General features: G+C 48.5%; 1 protein-coding gene across 1 annotated transcript in view; it reads left to right on the forward strand.

Annotated features, from left to right (window-relative positions):
* The first annotated feature begins 7342 nt into the window (after positions 1-7342).
* Positions 7343-16016, forward strand: part of GLCCI1 (glucocorticoid induced 1) — a 53396-nt gene continuing 44722 nt past the window's right edge. Inside the window, exon 1 of the mRNA XM_086467748.1 lies at positions 7343-7814. Coding sequence (XP_086323874.1) covers positions 7343-7814 — 472 coding nt within the window. The remainder of the gene's footprint in view (positions 7815-16016) is intronic.

Genomic DNA, 16016 nt, shown 5'->3' on the forward strand with positions numbered 1-16016 from the left:
CCCCACAACCTGGTGCATGCACAGCAGCTCTCCAAACGGAGCATCCTCATTAAGGGTGTGTCACGTACAGGGTAGCAAACCCTAAAATTCTTTAAACAAAGTGGCTCCCTAATACATTCTATTCTTATTCTTCTCACCAGGCTGCAAAAATCTATTTAACAAGAGAATATTCTCCTGCTTTGAAGGTGTAGAGGCAGCATGTTTACTTCCCAGTAGTGGTTGTGGAGTCCACTGTGTCACTCAACAGCATCCCATTTGGCTGGTAAAGGAACAGTGGTGACAAGCTCCAGATAATGTTCGGTGCCCTTTGCTCTGTCTAGGAAGAAAGATGGTGGTGAACGGGCTTTATTTGAGAAAAAGTAAAGTAGGATAAATAGAGAAGTAGAAGAAATCCAGAGGAAGACTCTCTAAAATGGAGGCTGGAGTTCCCAGACCTGTAGATTTGCCTTTTAAATCAGTATTGTCAAAATACGCCCTCATTAACACCAGCACAAACCCGACAGCTAGGGCACTGGTGTGCCAGGGGCATTCACGGTTAATGCAGTTCAAAAAGAACAACAAAAAAAAACCCAGATATAGAGCAAATCAAGAAATCTTAATGGAAAGATGTCAGGGACTCTACTATCAGACACTTGTAACTGTTTTAATGGATCATAATGGCTTCAAATCTACCTCGTTAAGGGGACGCTGCTCATTTAAGAAGCAAAATGCCATATAAATCAAAGTACTCTACAGCACATTTGCGCTTTCCTAATACCCTTAGCAAGGTAACTGCTCACATGAAATGGTGCCTTGCCTTCCATTTATTATATTTGGGACGATTAGAAATAAATATAACAATATATTCAAATTGCTCCTGGTATTTGCTTACTGGTTCTACCTTTTCCATTCAAGGTACTACTGCACACACTTAACAGAGAGAACCTAAGCTACTCTGAAAACACACTTTGTTCCCTCACAGATGGTTCCATGATGTAGCATGAGGGCGTTTTATAAACAGGAAGAATTATTTTCGTTATGTCTGTGCAACGTGAAGCGTTGCATTATTTAGCGATTATTATTGCTATTTTACAGGTGAGACACTGGCAAGAGAAATGAAGGTACAAAACACTCGAAGTGTCCAGTACGTTGGACACATCAGGTTACCAGAAGACCGACCATTTGACACTTGTTTCAATCAGCTTCACCTCGGTGCTCAGCGACCACGCAGATTTGGCCGCAAGCGTCCTCATACTGCTCGCCTGGAAATGGAATAAAGGGAAAATTAAAGGGAAAAGCCCTCAGCTGCCCCTGTGAAAGGACTTGGGCTTCGTCCCAACCGTGCCAACTGCGGGGTTTTTTCCCCAGATGATGAACTGGGGAAAGGGGATGGAGACGGTGATTGAGTCAAGCGAGCAAACTGGGAACAGCAACGCAGGGCAGGAGAAAAATCAGCTTCTCATGGGGTAGGGTCTGACACGGTTGACTTGCTAGCTAAAGGAAGGTGTGGAATGGAATTACCTGTACCAATGGATAGAAAGAGAAACTTCAGACTGAATGAGGAGCCTGGAAAGAAGATGGGTTGGTGATTTCAGCTGTGGGTTGAATGTCTGCCTTTCTGTTAAACCAAACGCCTAAGGAATACATAATTCAAAAGTCCTAAGTGGTTGGCCTATTTTCCCGAAGAAGAGAAGAGGATGTTGCAGCAGGTCTGACTCCAGATGAGATAAGATTTTGTTATAACAAAAGTAATGGTTAATGGGCAGGGTCTGGTTTAAGTGAGTTATTCAGTATCACAAAAAAGGTTCCGGCAGACAGGAAAAAAAGACAATTATCCAAAATGGTGTTCAATTTTCTTGAGGGAAAATCTTACAGTTCCTATTCTGTAGTTCCCTGGCTTGTTCATTATGCAGTCCTTACTCACCGCGACAATCCTGTGCGCTGAATGAAATACAGTAACAAGTAGCATTTGACTAAAAAGACAGCACTGTAATACCTCTTTGCTGAAAGTCAATGCTAAAATTAATTCTGAAATTCTCCAGTTTGAAGTATTCTTCCCTAATTGGACCTAGTAAAACTCCACAGGTCTAACATTCCTGTACTTAGTGCCTTTTCCCCATCTCCAGGAAAACGACGACATGAGGAAAGGAAATCTAACACCTGACCGCGCGTTTGGCCCTAAACTGGACGATCGGCAACGGGAAGAGAAGTCCTCAGTAGTCGGTTTCCTTTTGTTGCTGGAAGATAGCTTGAGCATGTAGAGACCTGAAAGTCATCATGAGCTGGAAGTGCTGTCGGTGGCGCTGAACGGGGAGGCAGAAGGTTTGCCTGCCTCTACCTGCCCCATTTTGGCTCCTGCTCTCCCTTCTGCTCTGTGCCTGAATCCTGGCCCTCCTACCCCGTTCCCAAATACTTTCCTTCTTTTTTACATATCTTTTTTAATGTCTTGTCCCATTTCTCTCTCCTCCGCATGTCACCCAGACTTCTCAACCCCAACCTCTTCCCCTGGTGGGCATCAACAAAACCAGCAGTGGGGATAACAACTTTATCAGTCAGCAGCCCCGGAGGATTCAAGGGCACGATTGCAAGGTAAATCCCAAGAAGCCTGTGGAGAGAGAGTGCTCAGCTGATCTGAGGAGATCCTGTCTGTGCCATCAAACACTTGGGAGCTGTCAGAAGATGGAGAGTGCTCAGCTGATCTGAGGAGATCCTATCTGTGCCATCAAACACTTGGGAGCTGTCAGAAGTTGGAACGTGGTTGAAGAAGGCAGCCAAAAAACCTTGTAGTAAAAAATTCCATCTATTTTTTTTTTCCCCCCCATGACTGATTTGGTCCAGGTAGAACCGTTTTTAACAGCGAAACAGGACAAAAACTAAACCAACACCCCCCGAAGCTTGAGGTGGACATTTTCTAAGAAAATTTGCCACTCCTGCTTCAGCAGAGCTGCTCAGCACTAGCTCGCAGCATTTCACAAGGGGCCCTCACTACAGGTGGGGCTCCCATCCCTGCCTGGGGGTGCCGCAAGTGCACAGTGGCAAGCTTATTGTAGACCCAGTTCTACCATTTGAGAGCTGCTCTGTGGGTTGGTTGGGGTTGTTCTAGCCTTCGGCCGCGGCTAACGCTTCCTGCTTGTCTCTTCCAGAATATTACTGGGATGTAAGTACTTCACCTGGGTTGTTTTCTCTCCTCCCAAATGTAATATTCCCAATTGTATATTCATCACAAACACGTGATATACAGGGAATGGATCTGAAGATACGTGAAGACAGATGCACACTTTCTCATCACTGTTTTGTGTCGGGCGCCGTGTGAAAACCTCGGGGATGGTCACAAAGGACTCGTTTCTAAGTGGAATGGGCGAAGGGCAGCAAAGAAAACGTAGAGGGAGACAAGAGAGAAATAAAAATAATGAAACAAGCGGGTAGATACACTGGGAGAAGAGTACTGATGGCCTTACACCCAGGTCAGTGCCTAGGTATGTCAGATCTGAGGAGCTTTTCCTCTCTAAAACCTTCAAGTAGGAACAAAGTAAGGATTAGGATCGCGCTGTGTCTAGTGACCGCCTAAACCTTCCGGGTTTCCACGGCTCGTGGCACTCCAGGAAACCTGTTTCTGCCCTCGAGAGATGAACCCATTAGTAACTGATAACAGAGGAGTGTGTGGCTCTGCTCCACACTTGCCTGTCGGTGCCCCACTCCTTGAGTTCACTCCCTTGCTCTTGCTGTGACGTAGAACTTTCAGGGCGCCTCTCCCAGAAGCCGTGCGAAGGATGCCCGCGTCTCCCAAAAGGATTTAAGCTTCAGAGAGACCTGTTAGCCCCAGTGTGAAGTCCCTTAAGCACATGCCATCTGACAAGGTGGCTTCTTAAAAGGAGAAGGAAGAAATGTCCCTTGGGTGGCTTTTGAAAAGTTGTCTCCAGCTTTTTAAGGCAAACACAGGTTTTTGAAAGACAGGAAGATTCTGTTAGGAGCTCCGTTTTTGCTTCACTTTCCCTGTTATATCTTCTCCTGAATATTACAGAGGAATGGTATTCCCTGAGGGAGGTACTCTGAAACCTAGACCAAAAACATAATGAAAAATTCAGCAGTCGGCAAACCACTTTAAAATAAGGGAGAATACTTTCTTCATCTCCTGAAATCACCGTTCCCCTGGCACGCGGCACGGTGCGGTTATACAAGATATCCTAATCCTAGTTAAGAAAGGGATGAAGATGGAAATAACCCCTGGGGGGGTGAAGCCTCCCCCGTACAGCTGTTGAGTTTGACTGGAAGTGGCCCTGGTGGACCTGCTCCTCTTTGGTGGCTTCGAAGGCTCCGCAGGCGCGATGTCGGGTCGGTTCGGACTGTGGGGTTATGGCGTGGTCCTCAGCTTGTCGGGCAAGGAAGACTTGCTATGGATTATCCTGTCTTATGTTTTTTTTTTTTTGGGGGGGGGGGGTGTTTTGGGGCTTGTGGGATTTTGTGTGTCACACGTTTACCTTGTCTTCAGGCATCGATTCTTCCTGTGCAAGTCTCTCTTTTTTTTTTTTTTGATGGGGAAGAACATGATAGAATTACTTGCAGGGATTGTAGAAGTGTCGAAACAGCTAAATTCACGAGTTCATCTAGTTCACTAATTCAGGGGTTCACATCTTTCTTTTAATCTGATGTAACCCCGAGCACTGGCAATAGCTGCAGCACAGCAGCTCTCGCCCTGGTCAAAGAAGCACCTTCTCTCTCAGCTGACACCGAATGATTTTCGGTCTACGAGACATTACTGGATCAGCAAAGTTACCTGACAAAGTTACAGAGAGAGGAAAATGTGCTTACTGTTGAAAACACGACCGATACTAGCGTGGGCAGACTACTTCTACAGGTGAATGCTTTCCAGCCATTTTGATCCCAGAGCAGCGAAGCAGAAAAAATGAACCAGATCGACTGCGTGAGCTGTGATTAAGCACAGTGCAAAATCCTTGGGGGAAACAGTCTCTGCACCACAGTTACACAAACAAATTTGGCTCATGCTAGCAGAAAAGGGAGAAAAAACAAAAAGAAAAAGACTGGACTAATGGAAAAATACGTGGTTGCTGATTTTTCTTCATATGGCTGTGTTGCCCGAGCACACGTTCACGTGGATGTGAGGTGTGTTATCCCAACCCTTTCGGTAGCGTAACCGTGCTGACTCCATCACATGGTGCTAGTGCAAACAAAGTCTCGTTAACAGCCCCTGAATAGATGCATTTTCCTAGAATACTGTTTCTCACTGGGACTATCGACTGGTTCCCGGGCTACCAGAGGATAAGGACAGGTACAGACCGCTTCGGAAGTAGAGGGCGAGCAGTCGCCCGGTGTGCTGCAAGACAGTTACGAGTGTTTATCATCTAATAAAAAAAAAAAAGGGATATAGTTAATTCTGTGACACCTCTGCTTGATTACTGACTGACTCGAAGACAGGATCTTGTACAGCAAAGTACAACCTGTGGACACCACCCGTTCTACTTCTATCTATGTTCCATTCCCTTTTTGTTCTTTTAAAGCCTGCACTTTGAATCTGAGAGGCCACCACGCTGAGCTGGCTTCCTCCACGAAGCGAGACTCGCTGCGTTTTTCCTTCACCTCCATTAGCATCCTATTCGGTCAGATCCAACATAAACACTGTTCTCTTGGTGGACTCAGCTCAGCTTATCTTCCTGATCTTACAGCCATTTATTTTCTTAGCTATTAAGCTACTCATCTTAATCTTTGTTTTCTTTCTGTCCCATTGTCTGTTGTTATCGTTTCATCTAGTGGGAGCTCTTTCTCCAAGAACAAAAGCACTTTTCTTAATATCACTGTAAAACTTATTTTCCTCTTGACATTCTCTCAGTAAGTGTTTCTGGATGTTCATTAAAACATCCTATAAATTTCATATACACTTATATGTAACGATGGAACTACGCTTCCATTAGAATCTGCAGAACATCTTGATCTTTCAGCAAAAGGAAAATCATTGCCAAGGCTTGACAGTCACGTAGGAGGGACGTGAATAAACTTTGTTGCAGGTAATTTTGGCTGTTGGTGGGTGCGAGTGGAGGGGCGGGCTAGAGGCTGAGCATCTTCTGGGCCTGGGGGCAAGCGCCAGGCTCCCTTCAGTCAGTCAGTCTGAAGTCGGAATCCTCAAAAAGTCAACTTTTAAACTCAACAGTGAATCTCCGCACCTTACTGACCAGCCCCCCCCCCCCCCCCCCCCCAAGGGCTGCCGTCCTCCCTTCCCACCAGTACAGCCCAGTACTCCCAATTTCCTCGACCCCGCGGGCTCGGGCACCCCATCGCAGCCTCTCCTGGGGGCCTCCCCCGCTTCAGAGGCAGCTTGGCGGGGCGGGAGGAGGGGGGGGGAATCGCCCATTGCACCTTACTGAGCACAGCGGCCCCGGGCCTGCCCGGCCGCCTCCCCCACGCAGGGCGGCGGCAGACCGGCAGCGCCCGGCCCACCTGCCGGCGGGGGCAGCCATGCCCGCCTTCCCCGCCCCGGAGAGCCCGCTCCCCGCCCCGGAGGGCCCGTTCCCCGCCCCGGAGGGCCCGCTCCCCGCCCCGGAGGGCCCGCTCCCCGCCCCGGAGGACGGCCCGCCTCAGCGCCGGGGCCGCCTTCCCGCCCCTCCCGCCGCTGCCACATCCCACTTCCCTCATCCCGCCTCCCTCCGCCGGCGGAGCCCGCCCCGCCGCTCCGCCCCGCCCTCCCCCGCGCCCTCTCATTGGTCGAGAAGCGAGAGCGATAGCGTCGCTGGGCAATGGAGGCTGAGCTTAGCGCGGCGGTGGAGCCCAATAGGCGCGCGTGCCTCCCCGCCCGCCCCCCTGCCCCGTCGCGGCCGGGCGTCGGGGCTGCGCGTTGCCATTCGGAGGCAGGGCGGCGCGGGGAGCGGATGGTGGTGGCGGCGGTGGCTCCCGGGCGGGGGCAGGAGCAGGAGCAGGAGCTGGCTGCGAACGCCTCCCCCCCTCCCCATCCTACCCCCTCCGCCTGCTTGCGCCCTCGTCGCGCCCCTCCGCCGCCGACCGCCCTCAGCCGGCAGCGCCGTACGATGTGAACGGCCGCGGGGCTCGGCAGCGCCCCCGGTGCTCACGACGCTGGGGCGGGCAGCGATGGCCAGAGCCTGCCGTGGGAGCAGCCGCCGTCGCCGATAGGAAGCGCCGGGGGCAGCTGGGCAGGCGGCGCGGAGACTCCCTCGGGCCGTGAAGCGCTTGTCCTGCCCCGCCCCCTCCCTCCTTCCTCCCCCCCCCCTCCCCCCCCCCCTCCTCCTTCCTCCTCCTCCTTCCCCCGCGGCCGGTGCATGCGGGGCGCCGGGGGCCGAGCTCGGGCCCCCCGCCACCGCCGGAGCGAGCGACCCGCCGGGTCCTGCGCATCCCCGCTATGTCCTCCTCGTCCAGCTCCTCGCAGACCCCCCCGTCCCACCACCAGCCCCCGCCGCAGAGGATGAGGCGCGGCGCCGCCGGGTCCCCCACCGCCGGCGGAGGCACGGCCGGGGGCCCCGGGAACGGCGCCGGGGGAGGCGCGGCGGGGACCAGCCGGCTGCTCCAGCCCATCCGAGCGACCGTCCCGTACCAGCTCCTGCGGGGTAACCAGCACAGCCCGACCCGGTCCCCCTCCGCCTCGGTGGGCAGCAACACCGGGCCGGGAGGCGGCGGCAGCGGGGGTCGCGGCGGAGGCAGCCCGCCGCCGCCCCCCAGCGCGGCGACGCCGCCGTTGGCGGCGGGAGGCGGCGCGGCGGAGCCGGGCAGGGTGAAGGGCAGGCAGCGGCGCTCGCCGGAGAGCGGCGGCGGCGGCAGCAGCAGGAGGAGCAGCTCACCTGAGAGACGGAGCCCCAGCTCCCCGGTGTACAGAGGTAAAGCACCGGGACAAAGCCGTCTCCCGCTTCCCTGCCCCAAATCCCCCCCCCCCCGGGGGGGGGTGGGGGGGGTGGGGGGGGGTGGGGTGCTGGGGCAGCCCGTGCCTCCGGGCACCCCCCGGCCTCAGCACCGCGGTGGGGGGTGGGGTGCGCCCTGCCTTCCCATCCCTTCCCCCCCCCCCGAGGGGTGGGAGCCTTGGGGAGCGCCGTCCCGGAGGCTTGGAGAGCGGGGAGGGGGCGGGGGGGAGCGCGGTGAGGGTGAGCCCTAAAGCATAAGCATCCCCCCCCCCCCACCCCCCCGGGGAGCGGGGCAGGTGCCGTGCCCGGGTTTGCCCTGCGGGGGGGGCGGGGGGCAGCCGAGCGGTGGGGGGCATCGCGTCCCGCTGCCTCCTTCCCCCCCCCTCCCCCCGGGGAGGGACGGGACGGGGGGCGAGCCCTTAAATGTCATCTTCCTCCTCCGGGGGAGATGGGGATCCGGTTTGGGAAGAACACTCCTGTCTTACACACCCCCACCCCCCCACCCCCCCGCAAGCACCGGCCTCCGGAGGAAGCAGCTCCCCAGCGGAGCGGGGTCCGGGGCCGCCGCCCTCGGGGGGCCGCCGGTGGGTGCCCCCGGCCGGTGCGCGGAGGGGAGCGGGGCTGCCGGGGCTGTGGGATGGGGAGGGGTGATGGAGGGACGAGCCTGGCATTAACCCGCTTCCCTGCCTACAGGTGTGATTGCTTAGTCCGGGGTTAGGTTTGTATCTGGGGTGGCACAGCCCGGTTCCTAAGTGCGTGTGAAAACCAAGCCTCCAACGCTCTTCCGTTCTGCAGAGCTCGGCTTCTTAAAGACTTGCGTTTTTAGAACATCTCAGGTTAAAATACGTAATGTTTCCAAGCGCAGACTCCAAAACAAAAAAGGAAATTCCCATATCGAGGCGCTTACAAACAAACAACACAGTCTGTCTCCTTGTGATATTTAATACTGAATCCTTCAGACTGTAAAAAAAAACCAAAAACAAAAACCAAAAAACAAAACAAAACCAAACCCTCCCAAAGAACCCCAGAAAAACAAACCCAAACCCCAACGTAGCCAAAATAATCCTGTGAAGTTTAAAATGTAGAATTGGTTCCCAGCAAGTCTGACTTAACCTGCGGCAGGTTGTCTGTTAAATTATTGAATGTGGTAAAGTGGCAGTGGCCATCTTACCTCCCCCCTCCCTCCCCTCTTCCCCCATCACTTCAGCAGTTGAATGAATCGGACAAAATGCACTTTTTTATGTTATAGCTATTGGGTACCGCAGATCATCGCTTTCTGGGAGTGCTTTATGTGGTCCAGCACCCCTCGCTTGGTCTGTCCCTTCCTTCAGTCTCACCGTGTCTCGTTCCTGTGGCAAATTGTGGTCTGTGTTGGTTGCCAGCGTGTTCTGTAGCCCTGGAATCTGTTACCTTCTCCCCCCTCCACCCCCCCCCTTTCAGTTTTAATGCGTAGTAAAAAAAACTTACAACCCGTAGGGTTTGTGACTTGGGCAAATCTCTGTCATCGCAACGGTCCTAGGACATGGGCAGCGTTTGGCAAGTGAGCAGAACGCCGCTGCCAGTTGGGCGCGGAGTTGATTTACCCCGTACAGTATTTGTGCTTGCGCAGATGACCACATTGGTTGTGCTATAATCTGAACAGAGACACTTCATAACTTCTTTCTCAACGAGCTCATCTATTTATGCAGAAGTTTCTGCCTGCTGGAAAATGGAACTGAGCTTCAGTGGTTTTGCTTCGTTCAAGCTCTATTTAAAATTTTAAAGTTCGTATTTTTCCCACTTTATGAAATACTAAATGTAGATTTCCTTTTTTTTTTCCCCCTCCTTCTTTAAGCTGTGGAAGATGCTAATGGGAAACTAGGCAAAACAAAACAAATAATCGGTGCCTATGAATAGCGATGCTGCTGGATGCTGTAAATGATTTAATTATGGGCACCCGGAGCAAAACATTGTAGTGGTGCAGTGCACAAAGGTCTGCGCTGAAGGTGCACTGAAGAGGGAGGAATGTGGGCAGTTACCTGCAAGCGAGGAAAAAATACTGCAAAGCTGTGAAGTATTTCATGATTACGTACGGATTTTTTTTTGTTGGAGGGGAAATCTTAATTTTAGAAAGTGGTTTCAGTCTTCCTCATCTGTGGGCTATTTTCGCCTTAATAAATCAGGCTATAAATTAGCAGCGAATGACTTTTCCGTCGTTAAACTTGTTCGAGCTTGCCTCACGGTGAACCGCGCTAGCAGCGGCTGGATTCGGTTTAATGAGCGCAGTGTCTAAAATCATCAACGGTCCGTCAAGAAACGCACCCTGTAATCTGTATGCGCTGCGAGGAATTTGTTCCCCCCCTCCTCCAGGTCAAGCCAGCTGCTGCTGCAGAAGCTGACATCCTCTAGCAAATCCTGAATGAATGAATGAAAACAACGTGATCGCCCTAATAATGACCACAATCGCGCACGTCAACAGCTTTATTTTACCGAAATACAGGCACCATTTTCTAGCAGGCGAGGGTAATAAGATACCCTGTTTCTTCAGTCTTGCAAAGGAAAAAAACGTTACCAAAAAAACCCCCCCCAAAACCTGGAGCTGTTTTTTACGCCATTTGGAATATAGTTACATGCCGTGGGGCAGGATTTTGTCTTTGTTTCCCCTACTTCTTCTCAGCATTTTCGTGCATGATGTGTGGATCCTGAAAGGGATGTTTGTAGCCTGTACGGTGGTAGTAGTAGATAGAAAATTGATTGCTGAACTGGAGGACTGCTGCAGTCATAATGGAGGACTTGGGGGGGGGGGGGGGGGGGGATGATGTTCTGTTTTCAAACACGGACCATCGTGCTGCGGCTTGTTGAACAATGTGCTACTCCAGCTATTTATAGTGGTTACCAGTATGCCAGTCTTGGGGGAGCGACTTGATTAAGTTGTTTTTTCTTTATTTTTTTTTGGTCAGGTTGTTTTTTTTTTTTTTTTTCCCAAACCGTTTCCCACCGCTGTAAAATGCGAGCTTAGGCTCGAGGTATAATCCTGTTGTTTTTCTCACCAGTGCAGGAGATCTGTTTGGCTCTGCAGTCTGACTTGGCTTGTTGCATGAACGTGCTCGTGCTGGAGACTGCTTATGATTCTGATGGATAGATGGCTTCCTCTTCTTAAGACACCTGCCCCTTCCCCAACTCCTTTCAGCCTTTTTCAGCACAGTTTCCTTGCGCTGGCTGTCCTCCCAAGCCAGTTGCTTGTGGATATTTTAATGATTTGCCAGTGGTTCTTTTTATAAAGGAGATTTCTGCGAAAACACTCCAGCTTTGAGCCTCTACAGGTCAGAGCAACTACCACTGCAGGCGTTGGCATCACCGCTCCATGAATGAAAGCAGCATGCTCTGCTGCTTCTCCCATCAGCATCCTTTCTCTCCCTTGCTTCTAGGATGCCATAAATGGTTTTGTTCAGCAGCAAAACCCTGTGTGTTTAGAACTGAAACTTGAAGAATTCGATATTTTCTTTAAGCAAATTTGGGGTTTGTAGTTGTTAGGAAACCGTTGGTGCCACTATTGCTATTTGGTTAATATTGGGACGGACTGGATGAGAGATCATGAATGATAGATGCTTACTTCAAGGTGCTAAAAAGGGCAAAAAGAGGGGAAAAAACTTGATATAGTAGGATAAGCCTGCAGTGTGTGAGTCTATTCCTTTCCTCTTTTTTTTTAAAAAAAATGTGTGTATTCCTCACTAACAGATACATTTTTATAGTGTGTGCTCCTGTTTTGGAGAGTTGGCAATGTAAAAGGTGTCTGGCTGAATGTAACAACACATGGGTTTCTTAGAAGGAATAGATCCGATACATCTCTGATCGCGTAAATGTAACGTCAACAGGCTGTGAAGCTGCGTGGTTTATGACAAAGGACATTCCAATAATAATCCGAAAAACCCCTTGGACAGGTGAAACAAAACATATTGCTTGCTTGTGAGAGCTTGTGTTTTACACACAACCCCCCCCCCCCAAGTTGTTTTCTTTCTTGCCTTACCTGGGTAAAATCAGTAGTTTCTGTTATTATGTAAATTAACTTGCATAAATATGAGAGTGGGTTTCCTGTTTAGTTTGGTTTTTTTCACATGGTAGGTGATGTTTTTGTATACAAGGAGGGTGCAAGTGAGTTCTGGTTGATTCAAGCCGAGTATTGCTTTCATCAGATGCTTTGATTTGTTGAGTGTTAACTCTGGTGGTGCTGCAATATGAGGCTTCATATTTTTCTAACTTTCACTTGCATGTAGTTCATTGGACAAACTTTTTTCTATATCAGATTTTGGAGACAAAGGTGAGTTTTAAGGAAGTCTGAAAAACATCATCCACAATTTGGCTCTTAAGGGTTCCCAATATCTCTTGCTTCCTAAAATAACTCCTGAAGCGTTGCCAACATTAGTAAGAGAAAGGAATTTAAAAAGATGCAAAACAACTGCATGGCCTGGTTCTGAGTAGTGAGTGTGTCTGTCTGTTGTTGTGCTAGCAGATGAAAGGCTAGCGGGGTGAGGAGTGGAGTAAGCCAGTATTGCTGATCTCTAGACTTGTAAGGAATATCAGTATTTAAAAACCCAAAATTCAGACTTCAAAAGGCAGAACTATTTTAATATCCTGGATTCAAGCCACCCGATATTTTGGCATCATAAGCGTTTATACCAGAGATCAAGAAGATCTTTCCTTTATTTCTAACAAATGTAGGTAAGGAAGTAATTTTTGTGACGCTTCCTATTTCCTGATGCCTGAATAATAGCCGTATTCCCATAATTGTATGGCCAAAACAGTCTTGCTCCAGCTTTGTCCGTCTCTCTTCCCAAAATAGCTTTCACTGGAATAGAATATGGTGAAATAAAAAACACTGGCTAAATTTGAACCAGTTGTCTTGAACTCAAAGGCTTTTTAGTTGCATGGTTTAACATCACTTCGAGTGAGAACAGTATATTAGAGGTCCTTAATAAATATGTTCCATAAGACAAATTAATTGAGCTTCTTGCAGATGTTAAAACAACTGCAGGAAAGAAAAATAGAAAGGTATTTTCTCCAGTGAGCTTGAATGGTATCGTAGCAAGGCAGTAGCTTTTCAGAAAGTCCCCCTCACCCCCATGGAAGAAATAATTTATAAAGTGTGTAAGTGTATATCTATTTTAAATCACTGCCTCACCTTTAATTCTTATTCTTGGGACATAAGCCAGTATTAGTGTGTTACATGCGGCCAAGCTGAAGTTACTTGCCAGCATCCACACATAGTAAAACCAGTGGCTAAGGCTGAAATTTGGTTTCTGAAATCGGTGGTTCCTGTGTTTTGTCCTGTTCTTTCCTATGGTTGTGGGGGGAACAGGGGTTCTTGAAATGTGGCTTAAAATGCAGGAGGGTAGATCAAGGGAATGTATCTTCGAGTCTTGCAGAAAAAGTCAGTGTTTGCCAAGTATAGAGTGACACATAATGAGTTGTTGAGCTTTGCTGTATTGCTGAAATTCACAGCGGAGAGGTAGTTATTTTTAAAATGGGGTTATGCTACTATTCTAGATATCATCATGGAAAAAAAAAAAAGATAACTGATGCAGTAATTACAAAATTTCAGTTCAACCTGGACTTGGAAGTAAGAGTTATAACAATGCAAGACCTATTGGAAATGAAGTATGTGCTCCTCTGGGTTTCAGTTCAAGTGAATATTTGAGATACTTTTTTTTTTAACGGGACTTCATCTGTTGAGTAATTATCTTCATGTGAAGAAGGTAATAGTTGGTTTTGTTTTCCCCCCCACGCTGAAAAATGGAAGTTCCTGTTTAAATGGGTTGGCAGTAACTTCAGTAGGGAAAAGCATTGCCAACGCTTGACACAAAAGTTAGTTCTCCATGGATTTAGCATATGTTCAGGAAAAGTTGTTAATGTAGTAGGGTTTAAACATTGACTAGAATTTTTTAAAGAGTCTCTTTCATTGATGAAGAACCTTGTAGTAAAAATACGTAACTGGCAAATTTTGCTCAAGACTTGAGATGGTCAACTGTGTTAATGATCATCATCTTGCTTTAATGTTAATATTTAAATGCATTGAGTCCTTTCAGTGCTGCCTCCCGTGTAAACCTGTAGTGCCTAAACAATGGCTTAAGGCATTTTCAGGCAAGTAAAATAATATTTACATCTCCTCATCAGAAGGGATACATACACAGCAACTTGTCAGCCTGAGATTATCCCCTTTTCCTTTCTGTCGCCATTTTTAAGGTGTGGGCAGTTGCAAAATGAAGAGAATTGGTGATTAGAGTGAAGGAAAATGGGTGTTTGTACTTAATCCAGTTCTTACACTTTGAGTGTGTATTTACTTCTTCCCCCAAATTAGATTGTTCTTCAATTTAGTTTTTTCCCCTCCTGATTTGACTCTGAAGTTCACCACCACTAATTTGTATTACGGCTATTTTTGAATTTGAAAGTAAATCCTTGAAAATAGCTGATGGGCACTGAAAGGCATCCCAGTTTGAGACTTCTGCGGTATGGAATCCACACGGAGAATCGTGATACAGTGCCCAATACCAGTCCTTCTGAGCAGCGAGTCAGTCTCTCCAGCTCCTGTTGTTCCAAAGCGGGGATCTCATCCGTGGAAGCAGTAGTCACCCGTGGTTGAAACTGAAATGTGTGGTCTCTCAGGAAACCTTTCCTGCTCTCCCAGCTGCGTGAACATGGATTTAGGACCGGAGCTGTTCCCTTCCATGGTCCCCTCAGACTCTGTCTGGTGGGGACTCTGCTCAGACTGTGTCTTCTGCTGTTAGGAAGACAGAAGAGGGCAGGTGGCTACTGGAGGTCTGTCTTGGGGAAGGAAACCCAACCAAGCCAAGTGGGGCCATGCCGGGGAGTGCCCTCAGCCTCCTCTCTGCCTTGGTCCTCTTCATTTCTCTTCTGCTCCTTTGGTATCTGCACCACTTCTTATGAACCGCTGCTGCTGTCTCCTACCAAACTATTGAGTGTGACCCTGCTAAGAGCAAATTGGTTTTCTCTGACAGGGGTTGGGGGAAGAAGCCCCAGAAGGTGTGGGTGTCTGCACTCCAGCAGTAACTGTTTTCGGCACAAACAATTTGTAAATAGGGATTAACTTAACCAGTTGGTGTTGGGTCAATTGAAGATGGGTTTGATGGAAAGTTTTCATTTTTCGTAGCAGCAGATCTCTTAATTATCTTTCCGTATTGGATATTGCTGCTTTGGAGACAATATATACTTCCCAGTAGGTCATAAAATGTTACGAGCTTGGGTTTTGAAATTTGAATGCAAGATACTGTATTGGTTAGACCTTCTTATTTAGTGTTGTGTGTGCCCTAACAGTAAATGAGGTTGGTGTTTATAAGGATTTAACTTTCTCTGCTGCCAGTGTTAAATTGAGGAGTAGCTGTTTGCAATGGGTATTATTCTCTGAATCAAATGCAAATGAGTGATTAACCACACCGGTTCTTACATGCCACTTGTTTTGCACAACCTGAAACTAGTTTTACCCAAACTATGTATTTTTGTTTCCTCTTAGGAAGAACATGTCTCGTATTTTGCTTCTAAGAGTGGTGACTAAGACCTGTACAATAGCAGTTCTGTCATGGTTTTTGAACGACCTAAAATCCACTGGAGAATATTTTCTTCTCAGTCTGCCTTGAGATAGTCTAAACTGGAATAATAATTCAAGTGTCCCATTCCTTGAACAGTGCAAGTCACCTGTTTGAGTAAGATTAGCTTCATCCTGCTTTCCTGCAGTCTCACCAGCAGTTATTAAGCAAGGACATCAGTTGTAGACACACTTCTGAAATTCAGGAATTAACACTCGTATCTAACTGGTCATTGCAAGGTCACTGGTGTTCATACCACAAACTTGAAACTTATTTCTGTAGCTGTACGAATTTTAATATTGTTTTAGTACGTATAAATCTCTCTTTTGGAAATATCTTCTGTAACAGTGACCACTCAGTTGTGAACCGATCAAATGTATGGCAGAGTAGGTGTTGTGGCATCGTGTGCCTTTCGATCTCTGGTGTTTGGGTGTACAGGGCCCGTTCTGAGTTCTGACAGAAATACGTTGTGAAGGCTGGCTAGCTGGATTACCTGTATATCTGCATTTTTTTGAAAAGGCTTCATGGTTAGAAAAACCTGAACATTTTAATATAGGTGCTTAGGCTGCAGTACTGGAAAAAAAAAAAAGATAAATCAAAACTC

Source organism: Leptosomus discolor, chromosome 7 (genome assembly GCF_034619465.1).
Source record: "Leptosomus discolor isolate bLepDis1 chromosome 7, bLepDis1.hap2, whole genome shotgun sequence".
Lineage (NCBI taxonomy): Eukaryota > Metazoa > Chordata > Aves > Leptosomiformes > Leptosomidae > Leptosomus > Leptosomus discolor.